This window comes from Dermatophagoides pteronyssinus, unplaced genomic scaffold (genome assembly GCF_027571235.1).
Source record: "Dermatophagoides pteronyssinus isolate colony J.1.1.1.1 unplaced genomic scaffold, Derpt_VIB-CSIC_2022.12 sq0003, whole genome shotgun sequence".
Taxonomy (NCBI): domain Eukaryota; kingdom Metazoa; phylum Arthropoda; class Arachnida; order Sarcoptiformes; family Pyroglyphidae; genus Dermatophagoides; species Dermatophagoides pteronyssinus.
Window position 1 is genome coordinate 508,975 of NW_027461527.1, and position 19,150 is coordinate 528,124.

The 19,150-nt window shown below is 28.9% G+C and overlaps 2 protein-coding genes and 3 long non-coding RNA genes across 8 annotated transcripts; 3 read left to right on the top strand and 2 right to left on the bottom strand.

Moving 5' to 3' along the window:
* Window positions 1-191: 191 nt before the first annotated feature.
* Window positions 192-2,622, top strand: LOC142646338 (uncharacterized). 2 transcript variants are annotated; one of them, XM_075824971.1, is made up of 2 exons: window positions 192-380; window positions 930-2,622. In XM_075824971.1, exon 2 carries the CDS (start codon window positions 1,535-1,537, stop codon window positions 2,561-2,563), a length of 1,029 nt encoding a protein of 342 aa, XP_075681086.1. In that variant the 5' UTR covers window positions 192-380; window positions 930-1,534; the 3' UTR covers window positions 2,564-2,622. The 2 variants fall into 2 exon arrangements, with proteins under 2 accessions (XP_075681086.1, XP_075681087.1); XM_075824972.1 differs by lacking the exon at window positions 192-380 and having other exon boundaries at window positions 509-2,395; window positions 2,475-2,622.
* LOC142646340 (uncharacterized) lies at window positions 2,565-4,658 on the bottom strand. Of its 2 annotated transcripts, none has more exons than XR_012847293.1 (2): window positions 4,290-4,658; window positions 2,565-3,584 (listed from the first exon to the last, which is right to left on the bottom strand). It is a non-coding gene; the product is annotated as an uncharacterized LOC142646340 (long non-coding RNA). The 2 variants fall into 2 exon arrangements; XR_012847294.1 differs by having other exon boundaries at window positions 4,265-4,658.
* A 413-nt stretch (window positions 4,659-5,071) lies between these two features.
* On the top strand, window positions 5,072-11,540 carry LOC142646339 (uncharacterized). Of its 2 annotated transcripts, XR_012847291.1 has the most exons (7): window positions 5,072-5,204; window positions 5,282-5,372; window positions 5,451-5,515; window positions 8,006-8,074; window positions 8,145-8,405; window positions 8,552-8,709; window positions 11,084-11,540. It is a non-coding gene; the product is annotated as an uncharacterized LOC142646339 (long non-coding RNA). The 2 variants fall into 2 exon arrangements; XR_012847292.1 differs by lacking the exon at window positions 5,451-5,515.
* LOC113791279 (uncharacterized) lies at window positions 11,430-13,791 on the bottom strand. The gene is made up of 2 exons (XM_027341035.2): window positions 13,090-13,791; window positions 11,430-13,029 (listed from the first exon to the last, which is right to left on the bottom strand). The coding sequence occupies exons 1-2, from the start codon at window positions 13,346-13,348 to the stop codon at window positions 11,531-11,533; spliced, it is 1,758 nt and encodes a 585-aa protein (XP_027196836.2). The 5' UTR covers window positions 13,349-13,791; the 3' UTR covers window positions 11,430-11,530.
* An 858-nt stretch (window positions 13,792-14,649) lies between these two features.
* Window positions 14,650-18,608, top strand: LOC142644830 (uncharacterized). Its single transcript, XR_012845998.1, has 3 exons — window positions 14,650-17,517; window positions 18,021-18,309; window positions 18,377-18,608. It is a non-coding gene; the product is annotated as an uncharacterized LOC142644830 (long non-coding RNA).
* Window positions 18,609-19,150: the final 542 nt, after the last annotated feature.

A 19,150-nucleotide genomic window follows, 5' to 3' on the forward strand; every position in this document is an offset into this window, starting at 1 on the left:
CCATACAAACACAAAAAAACAATCTTGAATGGGAAAAATATTTTTGTTTTGTTGTTTATGCAGGTTCAATTTTTTTCCATTTGGTCTACCTATTTTTTTTGGTTATTTTCCTTATTTTCCTGGGTTCATCATCAAGATTTCTTTCGTTTGTTTTGAACTATATTGGGGAGAAAAAACGTGAAATTTTTTAAATTTTATCCATCTTTCAATGATTTTTTTTTGTTACTCGTGAACAATTCGGTGTGTGTGTGTGTGGTTACACGCGTTTTTTTTCTCTCGTTGTTTTTTTTTCAAAAAAGGTCATCGGTTAGCCCATCATTTGAGTTTTGTGAACTACATACACACACTTGCTCGTTTTCTCCGATTGACCGTATACGAGAGTAATTTCTTTTCTTTTTTTCTGGAAACTGAGGAAAAAAGCATGGAACCAACCATATGCCAGATGCCAGGTCTGTGTGTGTATGTTTGATTGGCCTCAATCTTTTTTCTTCATTTTTTTTTCTACAAATGTCTTTACGGCCGGTGGTCCACCACCATACATACACACAGGTAACATGGTCAAATCTTTCTTTTTTCTCTCTTTCAAATGTTTCTTTCGCTATCGATTGATCGAAAGAAACGAAACAGACTTGAGCGTGAGAATGGAATTTCGGTTATTTTAGTGATGATGAACAGATGATGATGACTTGAATATTACTTTCAATTCATTATTCATTCCAATCAATGATTTTAACACATGTTCCATGTTGCAACAACAACAACAACAACAACAAAACAGAATGATGATGTATGGTCGGCCAGATGATGATGATGATGATAATCTGATCTGATAATATTCATAAATTGGCGTTCTAGTTGCTTATTTTTGATCATAGATGGCAGGGTTTAATTTTTCAAATCATAATCTTTTTCCCGCCTTTAATTTTTAGAATAATAGTATTTCATTTGATGACAAATAATCATCCATTGAATTGATCATTTTTTTCTACGACCACACTATTGGTATGGTGTCAAACTATCACTAATCTGGCTATTATATTGGTTGTTGCATTATGGTCACTTAATCCATGGTGGTTCAATCAAACAAACAAACAAACAAACCGAAATTTCGGTGAAAAATATATTCAGTTTTTAAGAGCTTTTTTTATTTTGTTCCACTCTTCAAACAAGAGAAAGATTATAACAAACAATTCATTCAGTTAGCCAACCACCTACCTACATTGTCGCCAGATTAGTTGAATGATAATCGGGGAAAAAAATTGGTGACAATAACGTTAGTGAAAAAAATGAACAGTACAAAAAACGTGATCAAAATGATTCAACTATGATTCGATTCGGTATTTTTTTCCATTAATAAACCTTCTTTTCGGGATAATAATTGGAAAAAATAGCTCAATCACTCCATTTCAAATCACCTGATAATCAATGTAGAACATCGAAACAATTTTAACCAAAAAAAAAAAAAAAATTCATTCGATTTATCTATGTGATTGTGATTCAATTGTGATAAATGTGATTCAATCCAAAAAAAATAATGATCAACGATTTTTTCAACTATTGGAATCAATTCTGTTCCGTTCAACGACTTATTTTTATTGATTATCCAAATTATTTACATAATGAAATTGATACAACTGTTTTTAAACTATTTAAACGATGTTTATGGAAATTATTTTTGGATAATAATTATTTCATTAAATCAATATTCATTTTATTAATAACATTATCAATATTATCATTTATACGAAGTAAAATAATATTAAAATTAGTATCAAGATTTATACGTATTGGTTTGATTGCTGAAAAAGATGGTAGAAAATTTTATGAATGTTTTTGGTGTTTTCTATGTCATCTGTTAACATTTATAATAACATGGATTATTATTGTAAAAGAAAATTGTTTAATTAATACAAAACAATTTTGGCTGGATTTTGATCGTCAATCAATACCATTTTTATTTGGTTTTATTTATGCATTTAAAACAAGTTTTTATATTGATTCAACATATGCTATGATGTTTGTTTATGCAAGTGAAAATATTACACCAATCTATTTCATTCATCATATGACAACAATTTTATTATTAATATTAGGCTATATGACCAAAAATTATCTAAATGGTATTGTTATGATATATCTTTTTGGACAGGATACATTATTAATGCAATTTAGTAAATGTTTAATTAAACTTCAATTACCAATCATTCAACAAAATCGTAATCAAATTCGTCGTATTCTTTTCTATATATTTGTTTTGCTTTGGTTATATAATCGCCTATATCGTTATCCATTGATTATAATACCTGATCTGGTATTATTTGCATCCGAAAATTTTCATCTTGATTGGAGTATACTTGGTTATATATTAATATTATTATTATTGATAATATTTATGGTTAGTTTATTATGGACAATATTTATTTTGAAAATTATAATTAGTACATTGTTTGATCAGAAAAATCTTTATCATTTAGATGTACAGGATATTGAACCACAATATATTGTTGAACAACAACAACAACAACAAAATAACAATAATAACAATAATTATAAACATGAATGAATGAACCAAAATCTAAAAAAATCTTTAATAAAATATAAAATGTAATGAAATGTTTTGAATAAATAAAATAAACTTTTGTTTCTTATCCAAATAATCTTTGATTATTATGAAAATTCTCTCTTTCTTTAAAGGTTTGGTTTCCCATATCTGATGCTTTTGATTATTTCATTTTGTTTTGTTTGAACATTTCATCAAGGAGATGGATGATTAATTGTGCACACACACACAAACACACACACCATTCCCATGATTATAATCTTTGAACAAAAGAAATTGTTGATAATAATAATATCTTGTAACAAATTATCATCTTTAAATTATTATTATTATCCTGGTCATATTGTACACATTATTATTATTATTGTGATTCAACACCAAAGCAAAACATTGTTTGATCAACCAGGTTTCCAATTACAATTTCCCCCCCCCAAAGGAAAATGGGATATCCATTAGGGATTGGTCATCGTTTACCATACTCAATAAACTGCTGATGCAGCTTATCACAAAACACAAGGTAATTTTCATCAAAGCTGATCAAGGTCCATCACAGGTTGTATCCGCTTTTTCTACCAAAAAATAACAATTGTGGTCTCATCATAATCATCATCATCATTTCGTGGATTATGGGCATGCATTTTTGCTTCTATTGATGTTGAAAACATTAGTGAATAAAAAAAACATTGCAAACATTATTGCTTGTTGATGATGATGGCAAGGTGTTAATGTGTGTGTGTGCGTGCATGCATCAGAATAATGATGATGACTTGTAATAATAAGTATTTTGTTTAACAAGGTGTTTTTTGTTTCTCGTTTATTTCATTTCGCTCTGAAATTTATTCAAGAAAACGAAACATAGATGCGTGGGCCAAGTTTCTGTTGTTTTGTTTGAATTTTCATCATCATTTAGTCGACCATCATCATCATCGCATAAATCATAAGCTTAACCTGATTTAAATTGCAATCTTTATTAAAGGAATTTCATTTTTCTTCTTTCTTGCTTTCCACTATGCATGTTAAGCACCTAAAAAAATTAAATGGAAAAAAAGAATTATCTTTCTAAATACTTTATCATCATCATCATCAGTGAATTATGGACAATTCATATACAGAATACAGGACCTTACCTGACACTTGATCATCATCATCATTTATTAATGAGTTTTAATTTTTTACCTGTAAAAACAAGAATGTGACTCTATAAACGAAAAAATATATTTCAAATCATCCCTGTTTTTTCTTTTTTTCTGGAACTATAAATTTTGATGAAAATGTTTTTTCGAAACAACAACAACAAAGTGATGACAACCTGTCATTACGTAATGATATTACACATAAATGGAATGTGTTTGAAGAAAGATAGGAAAAGAAAAGCCCAAGGGTTGTTTTTTTTCATAATTATCATTATTGGAACCCTAGAATTATTATGTAACAAAACAAGAAAAAAAAATTTGTTGTTGTTGTTGTTAGATTAGATAATCATCATTATTATGTCAACACTGATAATACCAATATAATTATCGTTTAAAAACATTGATCTCTTAATTGCTAATTTCTGAAATACTTGAAATTTCACTTGAAAAAAAACAAAAAAAAATCAAACGATGATCGAAGCAATCAACAACAGCGAATAAAGAAACAACAACAAAAAGTGAAAATCGATTCGGTAAGGTAGTTTTGTTTGGTGAGAGGTAAACAACTAACTTTAACCATAAAGTTGATACTTAACTTCCAAATAACGAAAACAACAACTTGTCTGTTGTTTATGGTTGTCAAATAATTTTTGTTTGGCTATTCTCGATAAATATCAGGCCTTAGTATTTTGTTTTTTTTGGGGCATCAATTTGTCTCAATTTGTGGGAAACCAAACCAAATCGATTTTCATCATCATCATCTTCATCAGTATTTTATTGACAATTTAGATAATCAAAATTTAAAAGTAAAATCATTGAAAATATGAAATTCTTTTAGATTTTTTTTCGCATTATTGTTTGGAACATATTGGTTACAACCAAAAAAAAAAAAAGGTGAGCACCATTGATTCGATAATCGATTGTATCGTATTCACACATATGTCATGTCCATTCATTCATTCGATCGAATGTTTTTTTTTTTTTGGTTGTTGTTGCAAAAATTTACTATCATTTTTGATGAACCATATCGAATTTGGATTCGTTTCAGATCATTTTTTGGTTGGATCGACAAAAAAAATCTGGAATGTCAAAGTTTGTATTATTTATTTAAATGAATATCATTTCTTTGATGGTACATTTACAATGTGTTTGGTGACACACACACACATGTGAATGGTCACCAACCATATGTTAACTTCGAAAAAAAAATTGGCGAAAAAAATGTTTTTCTTCATTTAACCCAAATTGGTCACGGCATCAAATCATTGTGGTGATAATCATCAAACAAACAAAAAATCGATGAATGTAAATGGTGAGGGGGAAACAAACAACCAAAGAAAAGCAAAAAAACATTGGTCATTTTGGGTCGGGTGTGTGGTGTGAACTCAATGTATGTATTCATGGTCACGATTGAATTCGTCTTTTTTTGTTGTTGAAAATTCATTTTAAACAAAACTAATTATCAAACATAACAAACAATGATTATCATCAAATTATCGACCAATTATCAAGTATGTTTATCATGTAATCATTCGAATAAACTAAACTAAACTAAACATGTATGTATGTATCCAAATAAAATCAAAAGCGGTGTTTTGACATCACGATCAAATTCGATCATCATTATCTCATTGATTTTGATTTTTTTTCGACAGTTTGACGCTTCCACCAAAAAAAACGTAAATATTTTTGTTTTTTGAAAAAAATTCGTGCTAAAATCTGAAAACGAAAATTTTGATTTGAATGATACCGACCAGGTGATAAGTAGGTGTCGATCACGAATCAACTTTAACCAAGAGTAGGCCAGTAGCGCATGAATCCGGTTAGTTTGTTTTTTGTTGGAAAGAAATTCTTCAGTGCCATATATTCCTTGTGAGCAGATGTTGTTTTAAGCTTTACAGGGTGGAGGTCAATTGTTATCCAACCTTAACAACAACAACCAGAATTCCCCCTCCCCCCAAAAAAATCAAATTATTTATCAATTAATCAAATTGATAAATCACTGTTCATTTATTTATAATTATTATTGAAAATCGATCGATCGATAATAATAAATTGTTTGAATCGAATGAATGTGACATTTATTTAACGAAAAATTATGATAATTTGAGAATAATAGAGAGAGAGAGAGGAAATTGAAAGCGAAAAAGAGAGAGAGAGAGAGAGAGAATTTATCATGCCCAACGACAACATATGGAAGTTTTTTTTCTTCTTTCTTTCTTTCTGGTGATCAAATTGATTTAAATCATCCATTCACACACACACACACTAACCATTTGAAAACAAGTAGCGAAAAAATGGCTTGTCAACTGGGAAAAAGAAGAAGAAAAAGAAAAAAATCATCAAGAGTGTCAATTGTCATGATTGTTTGTGTGTCGAATAATTGAATTACAGTTTTTGGTTTCGGGTTGTTTTATTTTTTTTTTTTAATTTTCCAGAAAACTAAACTGAATTGAATTGAATTGAATTTCACTCTTTGGCTGTGACTGACTGACTTTTTTTCCATTCAATAATGAATTTGTTCAAAATGAATGTTATGGACACTTTCTTTGATGACAGTTTTTTTTTGATCAGCAAAAGAAAAAAAGGTTAGTTATGACCCTCATGGAATCAAAAAAAAACTTTAGCCTCCAAATGGCTATTTCGTTACAGATTTTTCATCGAAACAGAAGTCAATAAGTCGAATAATGAGTATATCGATTGTATGTTAAATGTGACAAGTAGTCTTTTTTTTCAATTCAATTCAATTCATTCACTCTCAAACACACTCGGATATAAACTCTCCAAGTTTAAGAGTGGTAGTTTTTGGGTATTCATTCATCGACGATAACAACAACCAGACAATGTACCGCAACCAATTTCTTTGCATTTCTAACCATTTTTCCGCCAAATTTCAATGATATTTTCAGTTCATTGATTGTTTTGTGTTTGTGATATTATTGGTTTCAATGAATGTTTCACAGAAAAAACACCCACAATACCCCAAAAAATCAATAAATAATTTTCAATGCGGAAAAAAATTCTTATAAACTATTTTTGTGAACAAACCATTTTTTTCTTGATTTTTGTAAATCTTTTTGTAAAAATTCACCTTTCCCTTTCTGTGTTAATGTTTCCATTTATACAAAAACTACTAAAATTGCAATTAACTCAAGGCGGGAATTTTGACTATTTTGCACAATTTTTCCTGATCATTTGTTTGGCTCCATTTAAATCGATGATCATCAAACACAATGATGATGATGATAATGACAATGGAAAATTCAAAAAAAAAAAATTGTAGAAAAAGGTGACAGACAGAAATTTAGCCTTGATTTGATTTGTTATAAAGTAGTAAGGGAAAAAAATACAATCAAAAGTTTTTCTTTTCTTTCTCTCTCAGGTATATAATGATATCGATCATTATCAATCGGCGGCAAAAAAAAAAACATTTGGCAACTATTTTGATCCTGATGAGTCAGTAAAAAAAAGAAAAAGAAAACTGACTATTGAGAGGTGTGATTTCGACAACTTTCATCGACTTTTCTTGTTGTTGGAACTTGACAACCAAAAATCAGGATTGCTGTTGTTGTTTGAGGTGAACACAAAAAAAAATCAATTCAAAACAGGCTATGATTCGAAAAAAAGATGACGGAATTGATTGATCTTGTTCACAACACATTGTTCCAAAAAAAAAAAAAAAAAATTATAATTAGCCGATCGATTGGTTCGACAACATTCGGGTTCATCATGGAGAGGGGATTGAATTCTTTTTTTGGTTAGTCAATTACACTGTTCACACATTTTACCTGAAATCAAAACAAAAAAAATTCATAATGGTATGTGTGATAGGTGCAGTTCATTGCTAAAATTAGTGATCTTTAAATAACGGTTGGGGGAATGGGGGGAAAAATAAGGACTCAGAAACAATAATAATGTTGATGAACCTCAAACACCTTCTTCTGGCTCTCATTTTGAAATCGTCGATTATCATCACCTGCTCAACACGGTGTTTTTCTTGTTAACATTTTGTTGTTGTTGTTGTTTTTGGTTAACAATTTTGTTAATTTAAAATTCAACAACAACAACGGCAGAAGAAAAATAAATCAATTTTTTTCCACCTTATTATCATTCTAATGATTTTTTTTTAACTTTGGCAATTTTTTTGCATTTGAAATTTCTTTGAAAACTATTTCCACCTATTCCGTTTCCTATTTTGTTTTTTTTCTCGAATTAATAAAATCGAATGTTAATCAAATCAAATATGAGTAAGACAAATAATGAGTGGGCAACAGGTAATAAAGGTGTGTTTATAATTTTTTCGTTTACGTAGGTGTTTTTTTTCTCTAAAACAAATAATAAACTTATCTAGTAAATGTGACAAATCGATGATGATGAACAGGTAAGTTAGTTTGAAAATAGAGCAACAACTATGATCTGATTGATGATGATGATGTTTTTTTTTGTTGCAGAAAATTAATTAACAATGACCTTTTTCATTTAATGAAACTACCTCTGTTGGATACAATATGATCATGCAATGTTGGTGATATGGGTGCCAAAGAAAAAAACCAATTTTCATTTCAATTTCCATCAGCAACATCAACAGTAGCATCAATTAATTGAATTATAATTTACAATCAACCAAAACGAAAAAAAAACATTCATATTCAATTCATTCGATTGATTTTTGTTAATGCAAATGTGTATATTTTGCAATTATTTCATTTCAGGTAAAAATTCATTAATTCATTTCAATAGATGAGGATGATGATAATATTCATCAATCTTGTTTTTTCTTTTTTTTTGCAAATCTTATCTATTCATATAAATCTTCTTTTTTCTTTTCGTTTCACATTCAATTTTATTCTTGTTTTAGTTGATGTCTTACAGATCATCCATAAGATGCAAGGAATTAATTGATTAGTTGGGATTTAGTTGATTTTTTTCTGGAAAATAAAAAATCCACATACATCACCTTGTTGATCATCTCCCAATGTCTGTATTATCATTAACCATGAAAATGGCAAAAAAAAGGTAACAAACTTTTTCTAAATTTTATGAAAACTATCATCATCATTCCCGAGAAAAAACTATCTAAAGTTATTTAATCATTTGACAGCTCAATATATATATATTTTTTTCTGGTGAAAATCTATCAATTATTATTACATCCAAATTTATTGATTATTGATCCATGAATGATTTTTTTTAAAGGTTGTCAAGATCACGAAGAAGAAGAAGAAAAAAAACCAATCATTATCAATGACAGTTCAATATATAACCAAATAATAATAAATTGCCATTCGCCAATGTTTATAATCACACACATTGATCATCAATTGACCATGACCATTTGACGTTATTATTTATATGGTGTGTTTGTAATTAATTTCAATATCAATCTGATAATGATTACTGTCTGTATGTCTGTCTCTTCACAGTTGAAAAATCAGTTTTTTTGACACATTTTTGACAAATTAATAGCATAGTTAGTGATAAAGAAAGACTACCATCATCTTTTTGGATTTTGTTTTATTGACCAGAAATGACCAAACACATGTTTTTTTGTTTTCAAAAAAATATCATTGATCTTTGATGATGATGATCGATCAATCACAATCTTTACCGAACCCATCCAATTCCCAAATTTTATAGAGAAAAGAATCACATGATTATAGTGATCATAATAATTATTCTTATAACCATGGATTTTTAGCGAGTAAGAGAGAGAGAGAGAGAGAGAGAGAGAGAGAGAGAGAGAGAGAGAGAGAGAGAGAGAAAATGAAAAAATCAAAATTGATCGATCGTGTTACAACCTGATCAATTTATTATTCTTCGTTCTATTTTTACAATTCATTTTTCAAAAAATAAAAATTCTTAAAATGAAGAATTGTTTTTCATTTCGTCTTTTGACCATGAATGTATTGTTTACCTTTTTTTTTACTTTCTTGAGTGGCCGGTGTGTGTTAATTTAAAAATTAAATATTGACTTTTTCGCTCTCTTTTTCTCTGTATGTTCTTTTTTTATCTATCACCTTTTTTTTCTTAAAAATTGTTGTCTGAAACTCTATTAACTTTTAACGCTTTTAAGTCAATTGAGATTTTTCTTTTCTTATGTTTGTTTGTTTGGGTTTCAATGAAGATGAACCTTGAGATATTATTATTATTATTAGTGAATTAATTTTCTTTCTTCATTTTTTTGACTATATCAACATGAATGAATGATGAATGATAATAGTGTCTAGAAGTAATGGTAAATTTAAATTTAAAATTTAAATTTTTGTTTATTTAGCTCCTGCGTTGATGTGTTTCTTTTCTAAGTCAAGTTTTGGCGTCTTGATAGCCAATCCTAATATCATGGTTATCAATCGATTTTAAAATGATGTAACTGAATTTCATTTGTGATCGAAAAAAAAACGTAAACACAAACCGTTTCATTTTGCAGCATCATATTTTCCATATAAAATTTATTTATTCTGAAATTCTCAGGTAAAAAAAAACAGGATAACAAACAAATCAAGTCATAAATACACCTACACACACACACACATACCTATGAAATGTTTTTTTTATAGAGATGTGTGTTAAGTTACACCTATTTTAACTCGTACCGGTCAATTTATTGTTGTTATTATTACTTTTCAACCACATGTTGATCTTGAATTTGATTGATCAAAACACACACAAAATATAATTTGTCCCTGTTAAGTGTGTGTGTGATATTGGCCGATTTTATTTGGGATTACATATTCATCCAAATAGTGATCACGGAACTATGAAATCATCATTCATAAAGTTTCTTATTTATCATCATTTTCATTTTTTCAAATATGAAATTTTGTTTTTTTTCTTTACGAAGGTAAGGTGAAAATTATCATCAATTATGATCATCATCATCATCATCCAAAAACCATTCATTCGATATATTCGAATCGATCGGATCTTTGAATCGAGATATAAATTAAGATGTCAGAATGTATAATTTGTTTTTTTTTGCTGATGTGTGTGTGTGATTGACACATTTTTTTTTGGTTATGGAATTTTTATTTTTTTCAATGTAAACAGGAACCAATTTTGATCCATTCATCACACACATTAAACTATTTGATCAATTCAAAGAATATGGCGGCTACATGCTGATAACATTTTTAGTCCGTTTTACCTTATGACAAATGATCAAGATGATGATGATCTCATTTTTTCATATAGTCTTTTGCAAGAAAACTGTTTGATTTCACGCAACACCTGATTATAGAGATCAAAAGCTGGAAATTACCGAGAAATTTGTTGTTTAAAACGAATGATTTTAAGAAGCTTACACTCTTAGTTAAGAAGACCATAATTCATTTGATTATTTTCTTTTTCTGAAAACAAGCTTGTTACTAATTGTCTAACTATATTATTACAGATGATGATGATGATTGTAGCTCATTTCTTCTTCTTATTATGTGCAATACCTGGCTATTAACCTCGAAATGAAAAAATCTACTAATCTGAATCGTGTGGTCAAGAAAATGAATGTGGACAACGAACTGCATCATCAAAAATTCAATGGAAAATACGTGTAAGGTGTGTGTGTGATTCATTGTCGTCACAAAACGAAAACGAAAAAACGATCAAATTAATGAGCCGTTGGCGTGATATGATCATCATCACTATTATTTGTCAGTTTTTGGTAAATGGTTCGCACACACACAACACGAGCACTTTTCGTTTCTACCGTTAATTGAGCGATTAATTTTTGCTATGTGAACTAAATCGGCTTACGTCAATTTTTTTTTTTTTTTTTTGTTAAAGAGAATTATGTTTTTCTGGCATTTTTTTCGTTTTTTAATAGAGATGATCAAATTTTTCTTCAGATAATATATGCCTTGTTACGACGGTTGTTGTTGTTGTTGTTCTTGTTATTATAAAAAGCATGAGCTATGAATGGATGTTCACCAATTTCATCGATTGTAGCTCGTTTTGATGGTTGTACGGCCAACATCCATGATAAACAATCTCTACAATTAGAACTAAGACGATAATTATAATTTCGTAATCTTTTCTCTATATTTCTACTATATGTTCGTGTATATGATGAATCATTATTACAATGATATTTCTGTTGTTGCTGCTGCCATTCATTTGATGGTTCAAATATTTGTTTTAATGCTTCAATTCGTTCTTGTTTTGTATTAAAACGTACAACATCCAATGGATAAAAACCATGTAATGTATAAAAAAGACAAACACCTAATGCCCAAACATCACCTTTATATGCACAATATGGACTAATCATATCGATATCTTTTTTTGAATAAAAATAATATGAACGTAATATTTCCGGTGCCATATAGATTGATGTTCCAACTGGTTTGAAAAATATTTCTCGTTCATCATCAGTTCTATTACTACTACCATTGTTGTTGTTGTTGTTCGTATAATTTCGATTGTTGTTTTCCAAATTTTCATCATTACGATCAACCAATGTACTAAGACCAAAATCACATAATTTAACAATAAAATTAAAACGATCATTTTGTCGATTATTATTTGCAGGACGATGTAAAAGCATATTGCTTAATTTTATATCTCGATGTACAATTCGTTGTCCATGTAGATATCGTACGGCACTAATCATATCGGCAAATACTAATCGACAAATATTTTCGTTTAATTTTCGATATTTTTTCAGATAATGACTTAATGTTTGAGAATTTGCATATTCCATAATGATAAAACAACATTTAAATAATGGTTGTTGCTGTTGTTTCTGTTGTTGTTGTAAAGCCATTTCATCACCAGCCGATTGATCCGGATCACAATGATTGTCAACAATTTGATTTTCATTCAATGAACAATCATTTTCAAAATAATCAATTAGGGTAACAATATTTTCATGTTGACTAGCACGACGCATAATATTAACTTCATTATAGAATCGAGATCGCATTTTAGTTGTATTCAGTACATTGTTGTTGTTGTTGTTGTTGTTGTTATTGTTATTAATATTTTTATGTTGTTGTGATGATTGAATTTTTTGCATAACATTCGATATAACTTTACATGCATAACGATTATCATCACGTTCAATACGAAATACTGAACCAAAACCACCTTTTGCTATAAACCAATTATTATCATTAGTTTTATAACCATTACGTTGTAAACATTTACGAAACATTTGATTTGTTAAATATTCAAGATGTTTATCAAGTTTTTCTTGCCATGATGGATCGTTTAGTTCAATTGGAGCTTGTTGTTGTTGTTGTTGTTGATCCAATTCTGAATCTTCATTTGATAATTTTTTATCATTTTGATTCGATATTTTTATACCAATATCGTTGTTATTTTGATCGATAAATGTTACATCTGTTTGTGGAAAATGAAATATTTTAATCAAAGAAAAAAAAATCAAATTAACCACCTAACCTTTATTATCCACAGTGTTTGTTGTAGATTGCGCTGATAATCGCATCTGTTTAAAATCATTTCTTAATCGATCATATACTTGTGATATACGTTCGCAAAAAATTTTTGTCTTTTCATTCATTAGATCCATGTTGTTGTTGTTGTTGTTATCATTGTTGGTTGTAATGGCTATTTGTGGTGATGATAATCGTCGATGTTGATGATTACCTGTAACATTAGTTGCCATTCGAATATTATGCTGCTGATGATCAGTATTCATTTCAATTCCAGACAATTATTTGGCTATGTTGATTTTGTTTTGACTATATATCAAGATTCGTGTAAACAAAACAAAAAAAAAACAATGAATCAAGGCCGTTGTTGACAAAACTTTTTTTTTAAAAAAAATTGAGTGGCTGTCGTCGACCGAACAAAATTGATAATTGTTTTTTTTCTTTTTCACTTGATTATCACACCTTTGATTAGATTTTTTGCTTTTTGCGATTCAGAATTGATTTTTTTTCGTTTCACTCTTTTTTTTTGCTCGTTTCAAATCGATAAAATATTAAATGAATGAATTTAAGAGATGGCCCTTTTTTGGTTCGATGTTTTTTTCTGATTATAGAATTCTTTCTAAATGGCCACCACCACTTGTTGTTGAATGTATAACATTCGATAATCAAAAACATACAAAACAAAACAAAAATTCCATATGATAATCCATTTTATGTTTGTGTTTACCATTTTTATACAGCTGAATTAACCACACAAACGAATAATAATAATCAAATATTATTAATTTCATTTGAAAAACAATTTAGAATTTTCAATCAATCAATCAATCAATTGTTTTGGTTTTGTTATGAATTCAATTAGATCCAAGAGAAAGAAAAAAAAATAGCTGTATTATATTGAATTTGATCCAATATAACACACACTCACTCACTCAATCACAACAATAATCCAATAATATTTTTGAATCAATCGATACCGAAAAAAAATTTGTTGATGGGGCAAACTGTTGTTGATGATTTTGATTATTATTATTTTTTTCCTATTGATCAATCATTGAATGACATTTAATCAACACATGTCCTACACTCCATTTTAACCATCATCATAATCATCATTCGGACGTAAAAAACGTATTCAGTATTAAGATTTTATCCAAGTAGTGTTGTTAATATTAACGAATCAAATAACGATATAAGGGCCTATTTTTAGTTAACTAAGAGAGGAAATAAATGGTTTTTTTTTCTTCTCAAACAAAAAACAAAAATATTTTGTAAATATACCCAACCAACCAACCACCAGTTGTGGAAACATTTTCATTTGTTGTTGTTATTATTATTATTGATAAAATAGCATTTTATTTTGCCTATTGTATTACAATATTGTTGTTGTTGTTTTGTTGATAGGGCCCCCGTTTTTTTTTTTTGCTTATTTGTTTGGTCCCCGATATACAATCAACCATTTTGATCGTTGTTGTTTGATTGTTTGTTTGTTGTTGATAAATTTTTTTTTCTTCTTTTTGCTTAACCAAAAATTGGTTTAGGATAATATTTTTTTTGGATTGAAGGAGAAATAAAAAAACATATGTGAAACACTTAGCGTTTCATATAAATATCAATCGATTGTATCGATTGCTTTTTGGTTGACATGAATGGTATAGCTACCGATCATAAGTTTTTTTTCATGGTTACATAGTTGATTTGGTGAATTGGTTTCATTGATTTTATTTATTTATTCCACACAACAACAAATTCAATTCACACCAAAATTCATATCCATTCATTCACATTGGGTTTATCATGATTATTTCAAAATTATTCGACCATATTACGGGTATTCGGTTTTTGTTTTGTTTCTTGTGTTTCATATATGACATTTTATTTACAATTTATATTCACATTGTTGTTTGATGATTTGTTGCGAGAAAGTGTTTTTTCTTTTTTTTTTTGGTAAGAAGAAACCTTCACTATGGATGTATTTTCGCTTCATTCGGTTGGAATGTCAAAGAAATATGTATTAAATAAAAGATTTCTGCTTCAACAAATTTGAATTGAATTCGAATTGAAATTTTTTTTTGGTAAAACCTAGACTTTGTCTGAAAACTTAATGGACTGAATGGAATATTTTATTGAATGAATAAACAGAATATATCCAAAGATTGAAGAAAACAGATTGTCGAAGTAAGGAAAAGAAAAGAAAATCTTTCGTACAATATCGGTGTGCAATCATGCAGATGCACACCATTATTTATATCTGGTGTAGCCAATTATCATCTGTTGTGTTTGTTGATCAACATATCAGCCTCAAACTATTTGAAATAACACACAAACAACAAATGTGTTTATAGCCTATTAATCTTGTTCCTTATCTATTAGTTTACAGTTGTTGTTGTTGTTGATGACCACTGAAACGGAATTATGATCATCATGATTGACCATCAGATTATAGCTATCACCAGCCATGACATTGATCTAAAATTATATTATTATTATCATTCTCGCCTTCATAATCGTGATGATATGGTTTCATGGACAACAACACCTTGTTCATCATTATAATCATAATCATCATCATCATCGTATTTAACTAATTGTATAGCCCAGTTATTATGAAGAAAGAAAGAAGAAAAAAAATGGAAAGGATTGCCGCCACCGCTCCTTATTAGCGGGTTAAAAACGTGCTGGTGTAAAGCAACAACAACAAAAAAACGTGTCCAACTAAATGATCAAAAAAAAAAAAAAAATTTGACACGATTGAAAACATATTGTATACGGGAAACTCTTATTATATTGAATTGATGATAATAATGGTAATGATTATTATAAGAAACTTCAAAAAAAAATCATTATAATAATAATAATAATCCAGTCGGCCGACATGGTTGGAAAAGAAAAATAACAAAGTGTGAACCCATTCGATTCTATTGACACAAATATCATTGGTTATGTGTGAAAATAGAATCGAATGTTATTTTCTGGAACACATGTTTTCTGTTTGTTTGTTTGTTTGTTTGCTTGTCAAAAAATGTTGTTTTAGTTATTTTTTGTCGATGATGACGACAATGATCAAACACATTTTTTTTCTGCAGAGTCTGATTCTTTGCCCAATTATTTGGTGACCGGATTTTTTTTTCTTCCCGAATGTGTTTAACACAATCAAACATGATTTGGATTGTTTATTCATAGTTTTTTTTCTTTTTTATTTCTAAATCATAAATGTTATGATTTATGGCCCAAACTAAATGTTGTTCCATTATTGACTAACAAAAATATAATATTGTTGCATGTCATATACCTTTATATTTGAGGTGAGGGGTTTTGATTTCCAACACAATTTCACAGATTGACAGTGAAATTTTTCTTATTTTAAAAACTTTTTCTCTCTTGATTTACTTTAACATTTATTCGATAATTTTATTAGGGCCTGTTTTTTTTTCTTTCTCAGATCATTTATAATAACTTTACAAACAATCACAGTACGAACAGATTTTCACTGAAAAAATAAATAAAATTCCTATATTTCATAAGCCATAAATAATATCGAACACGGATGCCAATAACAAACGAAACTAGAGCTTGATGATGATCGCGTGATCCTCTCCTGAACCGAATAAATGGCCAAGCGAAGAAAAACGAATTGATGTGTGATTACTTTTTTTTTGTACTTTTGACTATATCATCTAACGGGACAGGTGTTACCATTTGTGTCATTGGGCATGCTATGATGATGTCAACTATTCAATCGATCCTATTGCTTTGACCTCTGGTCCTCAAATCAATATATAAATAAATAGTATCAGTAAAGTAGTTCACCAAAATTCAAGTATGACCTGAACCACCACCGATCAAAATCACAACCGACAACAAGTTGTCATTTGATTGTCGCCATTTGACCTATAGAAATTGTGGTCGACGGTCGTCATCTTTCGTTATCGTTAATAGTTATTTACAAGCTGCTGCTTGTCGACTCAATGACCTCTCATAAACTTTCACCTTTTGTCCAATAAGTAAAGTAACATTATATATAGTGATTGGCATTATAAATATGGCCGATGATGATGATTTATTCGTCTATACCAGAAAAAAAGGAAAAATTTGTGACGAAAGATGTACATTAGAGTTAGAAAGACCAATGGAATGTGTCATATGTTTACAGTTTCTCACCAGATTTTTTTTTTTGCATTGATCAATAAAGATTTATAAGATTTAAAGAATCAATGAAGGATTGCAACCGGCTCATACTTTATTAGTGTATATGGAGCCATGATGATGATTTTATTTAGCTTTTTTATGGGATAACCAACAAAAAAAAAGTGTGATAAAGTGGTGTGTAAAGTAATGATTGCACTTGAATAGTTTTTTTTGACTTTATTGGGTGTTTTTTTTTACCTGTCTATATGTGTGTTTATAATAATAGTAGTGTATTGAACCATAACCGGTAAGTTGTGTAAAAAAAAGGCAGATTGTATGTTTGACCCGTTTGCCGTCCATCCCCTCTCATTTTACATTAAAAATGTGTTCAAATCGAATGAATATTATCCACACAAAAATGAAATGAAATGAAATGCGAATAACAATGGCTAATTGAAACATGAATTTTGAATAGAAATAGATTGTGAATTTTGGGGTAACAAATAACTTTGAATAACTTTTTTTTCAATGAAAAAGAAAAATACATTTTCACTTATCATCTGCTTATTTGATATGCTACAAATGAATGAATGTTAACAAAAAAAAAAAAAAGATCGAAACTAGACTTGCCCCTATGTCCATTTAACCATTTTAAATGATAATAATAATAATAAAAACATGAAGACAAAAAAAGGGTATACGATTCATTCATTCATTCACATTTGATTTGTCAAATATTTTTTTCCTTTAATTTTTTTTATTTCTCCATTCATTTATTTATTTTTTGATCTATTTTCTAATGATAATAAGCATTTTTGGTTAAACTTGACCCGTTTTAGTTACATTGGCCACCAGCAATTTGTTCATAAAATACGTTTAACACGTTCACTACCGGCGACGCATATACATGCGTCGTTTGAGTTCTTTATTTCGAGCCCACCGACGCAAATGTATGTCGTTTTCGATTTTACATTTTAAGCAAATTTGCGTCGTTTTCGATTTTACATTTATGCTTGCCGACTCAAACGAGTGGTTGTTTATTATTTCTTCAGTTCATTACAAATTCTCATATTTTTTTTATATTACAAGTAAATTTGATGTAAGTAAATAAATATGAAGTAAAAAATAAAATAAAATATTGATAAAGTGTGTATATCTCTCCACAGAATATAATTTTTGCCATTTTTATGGAACCACCAAAAAAGAGAAAAAGCGTATTGAATACTGTTTTTTTTCATATAATGGATATAGCGATTTGGAATTCTTATTGGTTGTACAACCAAACTTATTCCACTAAAATGACATACTTAGAGTTCAGAAATGCTATTGCAAAACAATTATTAGGCATTTCACGAGATAAGAAAAGTGATCCCATTCATCAATAAAACTGAACAAAATCACTTTCCAAATAAAAAAATGCCAAAAAGACTTAGATGCCGTATCTGTAGCGCTAGAAAGGTGCGAAAAGATACCTTCTTTTCTTGTGATACTTGTAGAACAAGCACCGGGAAGCGAAATTTAACAAACAAACTAGGCCGTATGGCATTGAAATTGCAAGAATATGATTTCAAAATCGAACATATTGAAGGCAACAGCAATGTTGTTGCGGATGCTTTATTACGAATTTGTTTAATTGAATCGTTTGACTGGCAATCGGAACAAGAAAAGGATAGTATTATACTTGATTGTATTGCTTCAAATCCTGATCATTTCATCAAAAAGGGGGCTATCCTCTATCGTGTGAATGATGGATTTTCAGCGTTATGTATTCCGTCAATTTTATAATTTAAATAATCATAATCTCAATAGTGCAAATGAATTTATTTTTTTTGTAGAAATAATTTCTCAATTTTTAATAATATTTGTAAAAGTTATTCTAATCTTAAATTGTAATTTTGTTTGTTTGTTTCTTTTTTCTTTATTCGTTATTGTTCGACACA

Coding starts and splice junctions, on each gene's coding strand:
- LOC142646338 (XM_075824971.1), top strand. CDS start 1,535: ATGATCAACGATTTTTTCAACTATTGGAATCAATTCTGTTCCGTTCAA.
- LOC113791279 (XM_027341035.2), bottom strand. CDS start 13,348: ATGAATACTGATCATCAGCAGCATAATATTCGAATGGCAACTAATGTT. Junction 13,030..13,089: donor AAACACTGTGGATAATAAAG/GTTAGGTGGTTA, acceptor TTCCACAAACAG/ATGTAACATTTATCGATCAA.